At 55.8% G+C, this 12,899-nt stretch overlaps 1 protein-coding gene across 13 annotated transcripts in view; it reads left to right on the forward strand.

Annotated features, from left to right (window-relative positions):
* Positions 1–11,439, forward strand: part of NCOR1 (nuclear receptor corepressor 1) — a 66,605-nt gene extending 55,166 nt beyond the window's left edge. For 9 of the 13 annotated variants that reach the window (XM_061561737.1, XM_061561739.1, XM_061561743.1 and 6 more), the window contains 12 exons: positions 508–657; positions 1,105–1,255; positions 1,528–2,243; positions 4,941–5,180; positions 5,316–5,425; positions 5,848–5,948; positions 6,113–6,265; positions 6,810–6,967; positions 7,643–7,693; positions 8,615–8,860; positions 9,270–9,449; positions 10,071–11,439. In XM_061561737.1, coding sequence (XP_061417721.1) covers positions 508–657; positions 1,105–1,255; positions 1,528–2,243; positions 4,941–5,180; positions 5,316–5,425; positions 5,848–5,948; positions 6,113–6,265; positions 6,810–6,967; positions 7,643–7,693; positions 8,615–8,860; positions 9,270–9,449; positions 10,071–10,282 — 2,468 coding nt within the window. In that variant the 3' untranslated portion in view covers positions 10,283–11,439. The remainder of the gene's footprint in view (positions 1–507; positions 658–1,104; positions 1,256–1,527; positions 2,244–4,940; positions 5,181–5,315; positions 5,426–5,847; positions 5,949–6,112; positions 6,266–6,809; positions 6,968–7,642; positions 7,694–8,614; positions 8,861–9,269; positions 9,450–10,070) is intronic. The other 4 variants (XM_061561741.1, XM_061561740.1, XM_061561749.1 and 1 more) reach the window with 4 other exon arrangements.
* The last annotated feature ends 1,460 nt before the right edge of the window (positions 11,440–12,899 follow it).

Genomic DNA, 12,899 nt, shown 5'->3' on the forward strand with positions numbered 1-12,899 from the left:
CGCTCTGTTGGGAACTCAAGCGACAGCTCTATTGAGTCTCAAGACTTTTCTAGGAAGGTCCTTTTTAATTAAGAACCGTTTGTGCCTGATCTTGTCAGAGACCTGATGCTAAGCAGGGTCCAGCAGGGTTAGTACTTAAAGAGGAGTCGTAGTCTTGGGCTTCAATGTGGCCAGGAGATTGCAGGACATTGGAACTTGTGCGGAGCTTCGATTGTTACTCCTTCGTATGTGTAGGTGTTCTCCGGGTGCTGCAGTTTCCGGGTGCTGCAGTTTCCTCCCACGCGTAGTCAAACTCTCATTCAAGTAATTTCCAAACATTCTAATGCAGCACCCTCCTGAGAAATTCTGAGCCTCAGGCTCCCTGGCTAAATAAGGCGCATTACTATCATGTTATCTTTATAATCGTCAACAGCTACGCGACTTGCAGTGCTGTGATCGTGAATTAAGAACACGAAAATGGACGATTCCCTTCTGGATTCTACAGCCGTGCGCGTTGTGTGCTCTCAGGCATCATCAACCTCGCCCAGATGTCACATCACCCCATGCTCGTGCCGCAGCCCGGAGGCACCAGCACGCCGCCCATGGACCGCATCACCTACATGCCCGGCACCTCGCCCGCGTTCAGCCGCCCCTACACCGCCTCGCCCCTCTCGCCCGGTGAGCGCCACCGCCCCGCGGACAGCTCCTGTCGTGGCACCGCGCCCGGTTCATGACCGCGGATGTTGGCCAAATCGTTCAGCACCCCTGGGATCCTGGGTTTGAGTTTGAGGTTACACCGCCTTCTCAGCTGTGGCGGGTTGATCATCTCAGCTCAGGTGCCAATGACTGCACAAACAAAACCACCAAAGGACATTTGAATTTTCATGTAATTTGAATAATTTCCAGCTCTGAGACTTCAAACAAAATCGATTTCATTGATATGACAGGCTCAATAAATGATGTGCTCCCGAGTGTGGATGAAGGGCCCGAGGTGAAGTGACATCATCTTCTGGAGCTATTCTCTGATACAGGGTGGTGCACTCAAGGGCATGTCTTCGCCGTACGGTGGCACAGTTGCTATGTCATTGACGGCGCCGTGCTTGCTGCGTGGCGCTGTCTCCGCAGGGGTGGACCCGACGGGGCTCTACGCCAAAGGGTCTCCATCGCCCGCGTCCCCGCGCCCCCGGGAGAACGTCATCCAGAGGCCGAGCATCGTGCAGGGCACGGGCAAGACGGTGATCACGTCCACCGAGTCGCTCGTCCACTCACGACCCGGGTGAGCGGCGCTTCCCTCGCTTCCCTCGCTTCCCTCGCTGTCCGCCGAGACGGATTCGGACTCGCTGCTCTGTAGTGCACTTCAACGTTTGTGAGATGCACCTAAATTAATGTGCAACGTCTGTGTTGATAGTGTTTTGCATTTGTGGTGTCCCAGAGCCAGACTTTACGGAATACTGCTGTGTTAATTTGTCACGGAGATATGTATCGAGTTGAGGTTGCTGGTGGGAGTGCTGCTGTGGTAGTCAATTTTGGGTGTGACTTCTCCTACAGGTCTCACGGGCTGGAGGTTTCGGCCAACGCCCAGGGAGGCGGGATGCAGTCGCGCTCCAACTCGGAGCATTACAAGGGCAAGGAGGGCAAGGCCGAGTCGTTCTCCGGGCGGAGGGAAGAGTACCCGTCGTCGCGCAGCAAGTCCCAGCACTCGGGTGCAGAACCCCACGCGGCCGTCAAGTCCCACCACCCGTACCCCGACGGGCAGGCCGCCGCCTCCGCTGCTGCCGCCGCCGCCTTGTCGGCGCAACACGAATCCTGGCGCCGGGCGGAGCTGGCAAACAGGCAACAGGAGCACAGAGCTGAACACAGGACGGAACACAGGGCGGAACACAGGACGGAGCACAGGCCCGAACACAGGCCCGAAATAGCGAGCTATCACACGTCGGTGCTGAGCACGGCGCAGTCGGTGCGCCCGCTGCCCTCGCTGTCGTACGGCCCCTACAGCGAAGTGGGTGGCGGGAAAGAGCTGCGCGCGGCTGCCCACTACGTCGAGCAGCAGCAGCAGCAGCTGCAGCAGCAGCTCGGCCAAAAGGACGTGCGCTCGCAGGCCGTGGCGCAGCAGCAGCAGCAGTTCTCTGACGGTAGCGCTGGCAAACAGCGGGGTCAGGCCATGCAGCCTATGACTCAGTACCCCGATGTTAGCAACAGCAGCGGCAAGGAGCGGCCACAGACTAAGCCCTTGTCGCGGCACGAGCAGGAGCTGCGAACCCATGGTAAGACTACGATGACGGCGGCAAGCTTCATTGATGCTGTAATCACTCGGCAGATTTCCACGCACGCTGTGCACGCCGCGCCTGGGGACGGTAAGGCTCAGCCCGGCACGGCGACCCCACCCTTCCACCTGTGGTCGTGGTTGTCACCCCTACACAGCCCCTTTGTTCCCCTTCCACGCCCCACCCTGCCCCCCCGCTGTGTCCGAGCCATCCGTGCTGTCCGTGTGCATGTGCCACGATTTGTTCATTCGTCTAGGGCATCGGTGAGGATGGCGAAGAGCGCGAGATAAATTGGCACGCGGCGAGTCAGCCACTGCTCCAATTGAAGAATTACGTTTTTTGCCTCATTCGTACTGCCTTAATTTATTACTGTGTCTATCGCATTAGTTCACATGAAGGTGGTAACAACTGCATAAAATGTGCGCAAGTTAAAACCAACTTGTTCCTGCACGCACACGTTGTGATGCGCGGATCACGTGAAGATCGATTTTACTCGATTCATCCACGCTGCCCTCGTATGGCCGTGGAAGAGGCGAGAGAGGCTCCTCAACAATTGGCGCCTTGTGTGCGAGAGCCTTGAGTGGAGCCGCAGCAACCACCGCCTGGCGTGGAGTGTGGAGTTGACTCCTGCGCGCTGGCCACCGCCACAGTGGTCGCCCTCTTAAAGGGTCTCCGGTTGCGGGTGCTGAATGGGTTCACACGAATTAGACTTTCGTATTGCTGAACGGATGAACAAATGAGATGCCTTTTTTTTTACCATGGAGATGCATGTATAGGATGTGGTCATAATAGACACCCATTAAAAAAGTGTGATCATGTGTCCGGTTAACTCCACTGTGATGAAATTACGGTGTTTGGGAGACACTCGCCTAATCGTGCAAATTAATGTACAAAGTCACCGTTTCGGCCTTTCCCGTGTCGGAATGTGCGGACACGGTCGACGGGCGCCATGAACGCCGATTCCTCGCCGTGTCGCATCGCGCCGGCAGTGATCTCGTACTTTCGTTACTGTGGAGCCGCCCATCTCTGTCACATATAAAACAAAAGGAAAAGTCTTAATGATCTCCTGCTCAAACGAGCATTGAGGCATTGGTACTAATCTCATGCTTACAGCCCTGAGACAGTGGTTGAAATTCCACATTCCTATGCCAGGGTGAGTCTGTCCCTAGGACAACCACTTTTGACTTCACCGCAAAGTGGTACTGGTGTTTTTAACCCCCGGAGGGATGATGGACAGTCAACCTCTGAGACACCTGGCCGAAAATATGACCTGTATTGTGAGTGAATGTCGTCGTTAATGAGGTGTCTTAAAAACACACTCAGTGGCACTGTTACCTGTGCCGGTATTCTTCAAGGAACACTCCTGAGAAGCGCCTGACGTGTGTACACAGTTGTGTGTGCCACTTGGACTCGTCCAGATTAGCCTACGTTGGTGACGTTCCTTGGGTTCCTCGACCTGCACTTAAACGATGAAATCCACACACATGTCCCTCTAATTATGCTGTGGCGCGAGCAGCATGCGTGAGTAAGTAGCTGCTGGATTAGGCGGCCTCGTGACCCGGCTGGCACTGCTTGAATTTGGCCCCGTTGCGTCGGGAGCGGTCGGCGCGTAACAGTTGGCCACCCTGCCCAGCAGATCCGATGAATTGTCACGATCCATGGGGTGCGATTCGATTCAAGGATATATTTTTCATCTAATTTGTTGTGGTTCTCCTTTGTACAGTTTTCACCGCTCCATTAGCCTAAATGTACATGAGTACATTTGCATATATCGTGAATAAAACAAAAAATTATCTATTTTCCGTATGCACACTTCGACCCGTGTATCTTGAGCACGAGAATCGATTTTAATCATGGAATCGAATCATGACATTTGCAAGTCACCACATTAGTTCTCTTGTGAATTTTGGTGTAGTCCCCATTCACATTTTTTTATTCAACTCAAAACATCGGTCGCTGGCACTGTATGAGAGCAACGTAATTGCGCAGTCAACGAGCGTGAGATTTTGTTATTTGTTTTTGTGCACCACTGCCAACGCCGCAGCAGCATCACCAAACCATTAGCGTTTGTGTTGATACATTGCTAGCTGGGGCTTAACTTCTTTCGCAGTGTTTAATGGGTCACTGTTGTGATCATGTGACTCATACTAGATGTGCTGTGCCGGGCACGGAAATGTTTTCTTGATCACCAACCCGGACATCCCCATCTGAAATGAATCCCCGATTGTGCCCTTCATGAAGCTCGAGCAGGGCCTTGAGCCACATGACTTTGTCTCGCGCCAAACGATCCATTGCGCAACTTGGTTGCATGCAATCGCATCTCTGTTGCGAGTTGCGAGCAGTCGCGGCGCAGCCCGTTGCTCACACTCGAGACAGAATCTGACTCGCAAGCCACCTGCTCGGCTAGTTTCTAGCGACGTAGTTGATTATTACATGCAGATTTGGGAACGACGCACGATTGGTTGTTACATTTGTGTTGTGGGTAGGTAGGGGTAGTCGAGATGACCAGAAAATGGGCGTGCCTAAGCTCTAACCGGTGTGGCCAGTTACACTGCAGCTGTGCCAGACACGTTCTAGTTTCCCTCGCTGCGCAACTCCCTGGTTCGGTTGTGTGGACACGTCTTTACGCTGGCAGCCGTGGCGGCCAGCCGGGTGAGACGGGCTGCCGTTACAGCCACCGCGCTTGTCTCCCAACAGCCGCTCAGCAGCAGCAGCAGCAACAGCAGCAGCAGCAGCAACAGCAGCAGCAACAGCAGCAGCAACAGCAACAGCAGCAGCAACAGCAGCAGCAACAGCAGCAGCAACAGCAGCAGCAACAGCAGCAGCAGCAGCGCTACCAGGTGGGGGGCGCGGATGGCATTGAGGTCATCAGCCCCCCGTCGACGCCGACGCCGCCACGGCACGAGATGCCCAGGGCGCAGCGACAGCACATGGACGGTGAGATGACAACAACGACACACGGCCCTCCAGGGTGGACCGCCGACGATGATGCACAGCACCTGGAGTCTCTGGAGTTGGCGCAGCGCTGGCGTGGAAGCCGAGATTCCCTTGCATTTGTCTCTGACCCAGCAGCGTTGGCAGACGGAGGAGGAGGGCAGCCGTGGCTGCAAGAGGGCCGGCCCCACCACCCCGAGTCTGGGCGGATGCAGCACCGAGTCATTACTTTGGCCGACCACATTCACGTGAGTCGCGTGTGTCAGACAGTCGCAATCCGTAGATGTGTGTTGTCATTGCGCGCACGCCCCTTTTGTAAATCCGCTGGTGGATGAGGGTCTTGCCACGCCGTGTGGGGCATGAGAGCTTGTGAACACTGGCATACGTGGGAGTGTAGACGTGCAACAGTGGATGTTGCTGCGCTACCCATTGTGTGGGTCGGTCGAAGGGAGGCGTCCGGGATCTGTTCAGATATGTATGTACGTATGTTGAACTTCTTTTGCACTATACGTAGCCAACCGCGATAATCGGAGGTGCCCAATGTTATTAGCTATGGCCTAGAAGCGAACTCAGGTCGCCCAGTTCAAAGTACATTGCATTCATGACCGCGCCACGGATCAACGCCAGAGAAGGCACAACGCGATGTTTACGCACGGTTTTGTCGTTTCAGGAAATCATAACGAAAGATTATCAAAGCGTCGGGGCGCCTCTTTCTCAAGCCACCTCGCAGCAAGCACAGCAGTACTTATTCCCTGGGTCGGGCCGGCTCAGGTGTGTGCGGCCACGCACGCACGGCACACACACGCACGGCACACACCCACACGGCACGGCACACGTCCACAAGCATAGTTGCCACTCAAAACTGCCGCTTGCACGCGCGGGGTGCGAGCGGCGTCCGGGACATGCCCGTGACTCGGCGCTGCTGTTATCTTCAGGCCTGGCAAGTCTCCAGAGAGGAGTGGGATTTCCCCGGCCAACCCCGAAGTGCTCATCGAGCCAATCTCACCCCCGCAGCAGCAGCAGCTGGCGGGCTCAGAGCGCGCTGACGGCGCCCCCGGCCTGTCCCATCGCGACGGGGACGACCACGGGTGCGTTCACACGGCCTCTCGGCCAATGATGCCAGACGTGGCGCAGCCTGGTCCGTGAATCTGTGAAAAAATATTCTCGGTGCAAAGATTTGAGATCAAATGCTGTGCTTTGATAGATCGTTTCTCCTTCCCTGCACCGGTCACCAGTCTAGTTTCTGCTGTGATGTTGACTCTCAAACCAGGACTGTGGGGAACCTTTTTTTTACTCGGGGTCCAATAGAGTCACACGCATTAACACACACCCCAGCGTCCTGCAATAATAATGCGGAAAGCAACGCACTTGTTGAAAAAGATGCAGCGTGGCGCTAACATTCGAAGCACCGTGTGGTTGCCAGGCAGAATATTTTCCCCTCTCGTACCCGATTAGTATGCCTAAGATACTTGCAATGGTGAATTAATGTAATGTGTAGCCCGTTTATAAGTGGTAGGCCCCGTTCATCCGTGGACCACGAGTCCCCACTCCTGTACTAAACCCATAGTTTTACGCTGGTGCGTGCGGTGCGCTAAGACCGCTGTGGCGATGTTGTTGTGGCCGCTGGCGTAGGTCGTCCGCATTGAGGCAAGGCTCGCCGCACCTGAGCATGAGCGTGCCGGCTTATTTCCGCAACCTGGACGAGAACAGCTCGGCCATCGTGAAGACCAAGAAGCAGGAGATATTCCGCAAGCACAGCTCGGCGGGCAGCAGCGGGGAGCCGGAGATGGGTGCGTGAAGCCGACTCTCGCTGCCCTGCCCGCGCACTCGTGGCCCACGTCCCAGTCTCTGTCACCGTTTTACGCTTCAGCCGGCGACGTAGCACAGCGGTGACGCAGAGGTTTCCGGTTTGAATCGAGAGGGACTGCCCTCATCATTCCTCCGGTGTCATCGGAATCATAACGTTTATTTATGCTGGAGGAATCCGACGAGCTATGAAGCGCTCTTTCACAGATGGTCCGGTAATAATATCTGTGATAAGGTGACGTGTCGTCTGCTTCACAGTGGACATGAAAGATCCCTTGACGTCATTCGCAAAGGCAGGCTGTCGTGTGCGGGCTTCAGGGTCCAAAGCAAATTCGAATATTACACCGCAAATTACTCATTTGGGCCCTACCGTACATAGCAATCACCGTCCCCTTCTGGCAGACTAAGGCCCAGGTCACTTATGGAAAATTTTATTATTGTGGTCTTTTGTGTTCTCATCTGGTGAAACAAAATAAACTTGAAACACTTCACCCTATCCCTGCATAAAATAATTTACCTGACGTAACAATGTATGACCAAACATCGCCTTCACAAAGAGTTAGTCGGCTCTAAATGAGAACACACGCGTAGACTGCATTAGCGTGTCGCGATCTATAACTCAAGCGCATGTTTGTGTGTGTGTGTACGTGCGCGTACAGCAGTGCAGCCGGGCACGGAGATTTTCCACATGCCCGTGACCACGTCCTCAGGTGAGATCTGCCCCCCCCACCGCCTCATGCATGCCGGGCCGCGAGACGGGGGCCAGGGCTCGTGATGACTACCGGGAGGGGGTGAGGGGGGAGGGAGGGGGGCGGGGTTTGAGGGGGTGGTTGAGCCGTTTGAGATGCACGGAGACGCCGTGGGGGACACGGCGCCGTGCCGGCTTGACCACGGCTAACGTCGGTGGCGAGCTGATTCAGAACCGCGCCTGGGCGACCCACCCCCCCCCTCGCTCACCGTTTCACCAACCCGCATTGACCGGCGTGGTGGTGTACGGTCAAACAATCTCCATGACTCACACGGTGTGGGGAGGCTTTCATCCAGCAGTGGATTGACAGAGGGCTGTGAATAATGGTAATGAAGGTGGTCAAATCCCAAACGCCTGCTGGGCTTGACCCTTGGCAGTGGATGTGTCGGCCTTTACCTAAATCCGTTGCACATATCCCTGGAGCAGTTCTAAACACAATGATGACGTCTTTAGTGGAAACGAGGTTCAGCTAATTGGGTACCAATTAGACGACGTGCAGAGTGGGTACAACCACAGGTAGGGCAAGACGTTGTGTGGCCGCCCGTGTTGCTGCGTCTGGTCCACGGCTGCATGCTGCGTGCGATGGCGTCGGAGTTGCTTCGCTGCTTGTGTGCGCATGTTCCGGTGACGAGTTGTGGCCGTTACTTTTCCTAAACGCTGACTCTTCTCTTTTTCCTTGCTGTCTATACGCACTCCCGTCCGTCTTCTCTGTACCCCCCCTCCCCTGCGTGCCGTGCGCTGGCCGCCGTCGCCGCTCGCCCTGCGGCCGCCGTGTCCTCGCGTCGTCCTCTTGGCGAGATCGTTACGCCGCTTCATTGCATGCCGTGTTTTGTGCTTCCGCTTTTGTTTTTCCTTCCTGCTCCTCCTGTTCTCCGTCTCCCAGGAGCAGTCAGCTCTAGGAGTCATTCCTTTGCAGATTCTGTGGGGCCCATGGGCCTGGAGGCCATCATTAGGAAGGCCCTCATTGGCAGCTTTGAGGATCAGAACGAGGAGGCCTCGGCCATGTCGGCGGTGGCGGCGGCCGGAGTGGGGGTCATGTCCGGCCTAGCGGGGGTGTCGCCTGCGCTAGATGGACGAGGTCAGCAGGCCCTCGGCCCCTCCCCTTCCTCCTCCTCCTCCTCTGCACAAGGTTCGGGCGCTGGGCTCCGTTTGCCTCTCGTTTCTCGCTGCGTCCCGTTTGGTTGTCACCGTGTTGCCTGAAGCGCACGGTTCGCGAGGATTGCCGTTGTGTAGAGCTGTAATCTTGTGGCGCTGTTAGTAGCTGAAACCGTTGCTGCGTTCTTTGTTTAAGCTTCATAACTCTTTGAGTCACAAATCGAGCATGCTTGCTGTACGGCTCGGACAGAAGTCACTCGGTGGCAGTAGCCAATCAAGTTTATTAAAGATTCGGTATGTTAACGGTTTGTAGTGCATGCGTCAAGTTGCGTGAATGTCAATGTTTCTTTTGTTACCTTTCGGCTAATTGTGATGGCAATGGTGATTCTGATGGTGGTGGTGATTCCAGTATTGATGGTGATGATGATGGGTGTGCATTGCAGCGAGCTCTCTCAAGGTGAAGCTGCCAAGCAGGCCCAGTGCCAGGAAGGCCAAATCTCCGGGGCCGGCACAGTCATACGCGGAGCGGCCCTCATCGGTCTCCTCGGTCCACTCGGAGGGCGATAACAACCGCAAGACTCCGCTCACGCACCGCGCCTGGGAGGACAGACCCTCGTCCACGGGTGAGCGAGTCGGCGTGCGAGGGTTTCGTTTCCGCCAGGTCTGTCCGTGACCAGGAAGGTTTTTCCACACCGGGCACAACTGCGTCCAGTATACCCGTGGCTGTGGCTGCTGCTTGTCACGTGCCACCAGCTCCAGTCGAACCGCGACCCAGAAACGAAAGCCCTGGTCGCGACCTGTCGGTGGGGATTCTTTTTGGTGCTCCGTGTCGCTGTGCGTGGATGGGCCTTTGACAATCCGTGTCCCCGTTCTGATTCCGTGCGGCCACGAGAGGTGTCTTCGTTCCTGACAATATTGGAAACAAGAATCGTTTCTTGAATTTTAACTCCAAATTCATGGCAATTCATAGAATCTCGGGGGTGGAGAATCAAGATAGATGTTATTAGCAACGGCTTATAATGCAAAAAATATATCATAGACAAATGTTTCTGGTAGTGGAGGGTGCATAAATGTACTTACATTTGGATGGCTCACTTGCCACTTACTCGATGATTAGCTTGTCGTGCGATGTCGCTCATTTTGTGATGACCTGGGCAGTCCAGCCGGCATGGGTTATAACCACGCTGCCTTCCATGCGCAGAGAGTGACCTCGCCCTCTTGTGCCGCCGCCCCACTTCCCGCAGGATCCACGCCATTCCCCTTTAACCCCCTGATGATGCGACTGCCGAGCAGCACGCCCCCCTCCGCCCTCACGCAGGCGCCGGCCGCCGTAAGTCAGGTGGCCTCGCCGGCGCCACCACCGCCGCCTCCTCCTCCTCCGCAGCGCACGTGGGAGCGGGAGCCTGCGCCGCTGCTCTCCGCGCAGTACGAGACGCTGTCGGACAGCGACGACTGAGCCCCCGCTCGCTCCTTTGCTCGCTCGCTCCTCCTCTGCCGCCCCGTGGTGTCGCCCGGGGGTCGCCCGCGCGGACGCCGATCTGCACGACGACCGGAAAAAACGCGCCACACGAAACCACGTTCATTTCCGAAAGCTGAATGAAACCCCCGCCGCATGTGCGATGCTCGTGCCGGCGCACGGGGGGCTCGCCCGCCTCGCCCGCCTCGCCCGCCTCGCCCGGCTCCTTTAATGCCAAAGCAAAGCGCCGTCAAGACTCCGGCGATGAACAGGATGCGTTGCGGGCGAGCGTCTGCGCCGAAGCTCCCTCCGGGACAGTCGCAGCGCAAGCCCCCTTCCCCCCAACCCCTTTCCCCCCCACCCCCTTCCCCCCCACCCCCTCCCCGCGGCGCTAGAGGGTGGCACCGAACAGGCGTCTCGTCCTGCCCGGAGACGCGGTCGCCACCTGCTCATCCAGACACATCTTCAGATTATATATTGGGTCAAAAAAGTATAAAGTACAGCTTAGTTTTGTATTTGTATATACGTGTATCTTTTATCTTGTTTTCTTTTTCATACGGTCTTTCGTGAATTTATTCAGAGCTGACTGGCACACGTTATTGTACTTAATAGAAACTGTACAGGAAAAGCAAAGCGGCACCCGGTTTAGTCGGCGTCGAGCGATTGTGTGATGCCCCGTTGGTATGACGCACTCCCCGGCCGGTTGCCACGTCTGCTGTGGAGATGCGCTAACGCGTTAATCGTTGTTTTTAGAGTTTTCTTTAACGACCATCGCACCTCCATCGCAAGACATGTTCGGAACTCTTAGCCGCAGGTCCACCCTCATTAATTGCCGACGTGATCTCGTTAACATTGGAATGTAAATTTAACACTGGACCCGAAGCCACCTGATCACAAAGCCAAACTTTGGAGAAGATGAAGATGAAAAGGAGGAGGAGGAACAGGAGCATAGCAGCACCGCCTGCATTTCTGTTTTTACTCCGTGACGTCGCTCAGCCCGGCCTAGACAACATGAAGTGGAACCCAGGCGCAGACGCGAACCTCTCCCCACGGCGTCCCCTCTGTGTCTCGTTTTTATTTTGCTGTAGTAAACGTGATGGCGAAGATGGCTTGATCCACGTAGTGTTTCATCTGACGTAATAAAAGGTTAACATTTACACGTACACCGCGAGACCGTGACTGGGACTGATGACGTGGGGCGGTGACCGAGCCTCGTGGCCCGCGCTTCTCCGCCGTGTGTGACGGCCCCGTCCGGTGCCATCTGGGTAACGAGCGACTAAACGCAAAGCTTTGCCAGGGACACGTTGGTCGGTGGGTACACGAGCACAATGCAAGCTGCCCACACCCGTCTGTTAAGGGAGCCTCCACTTAAGATATTCTTAGGCGATATTCTTATATCTGAATTTACGGATACTTCACATGTAGCAGCAATATTTAGGACATTCCTGGAATTGGCGACGCAGTGCAACGGAAACATGGGGACGCACAGACGCCACGTGGGTGGGCCGTGATCCCGGTTCCCACGTGCAATATTTTTTTTATCACAGATGTTTCCAACAGGTGGCAGGCGTATCACGCGATCAAGTGGGGGATGCCCTTGCAGGACCGCACATCAGAAGAGCGACGAGCCGTTGACGTGCGTTCATGGAGACGCCGTGTGATGGCAGCCGTGTAACGTTTACAAGCGTGCGGAATGGATGCGATCGCCGTGGTGTTGAGCGATGATGAAAGTGACGATAAAAATTATGATGAAAGTGCTCGACCAGTTGTAGGCTTCAACTTGATGAGCGTAGGTTGCTCGTGTCGAGAGGTTGGTTGTGGATGACGGGCGAGTAGGAGTGAAGCTGGTGTCCGGCGGTGTTGGGGACACGCGTGAGAACGTTTCGCGATAACCCGTGACAAAGTCACTTTGTGAACGGTTGTGTGGCCCAATGGCTGCCAAAAATATTCAAGGAGCGTAATGTTTAAACTGCAGTCGGGGCTCTTGAGGTATATTGTTGTGAGTTTTTCTTAAAAGGCTCAAATCTGGGCGTCCTCCTCGTTGGCGAGCCACTCCGTACGACTGCATCAGGAGTTTTTTTTAGAGAACTCGTCTGAAGGGGCTTCCCGGGCGTGAATCCCCGTCACAGAGGCAGCCGGCGGCCGCATTTTTCGGATCGCTAAGTTCATCATCACAGCCGGCCGGACGGGCGCTCAAACCCACACCACACGCACTGCATATACTCAATCCTGTTGTGGGCCGAGGTCGCGGGCTATGACCTTCAGAGGTGGAAAGGGGCTGTAGGCTGACTTGGTCGACTCTTCCAAACCTCCTCCCCGGGGTCACGGGGTGGTGGAGCCACGCCTGATGGGCCCTGCACCGCGCCAAGTTGCTGTGCGCACAAGGCCGAGAACAGAGCGAGTGCGATGCGGGGATAGCACACGGATGTTGTCGGGGCAGGCGGGGGCGGCGCTCCGCGTGACCCCGCGTGCCCAAACCGGTCCAGGGTCTGCTGCTGTTGTGCCGATAACGTTGCTGAAATTATGCACTCGCGGAAGGCAGCGTGGATGGCGGAAACGCGAAAAACAACATTTTTTTACGCAGGATGGAACCTATATATGTTGGAGAGGCGAATTG

The sequence above is a fragment of the Lethenteron reissneri genome, chromosome 28 (assembly GCF_015708825.2).
Source record: "Lethenteron reissneri isolate LAM-NWPU_2019-01 chromosome 28, ASM1570882v1, whole genome shotgun sequence".
Lineage (NCBI taxonomy): Eukaryota > Metazoa > Chordata > Hyperoartia > Petromyzontiformes > Petromyzontidae > Lethenteron > Lethenteron reissneri.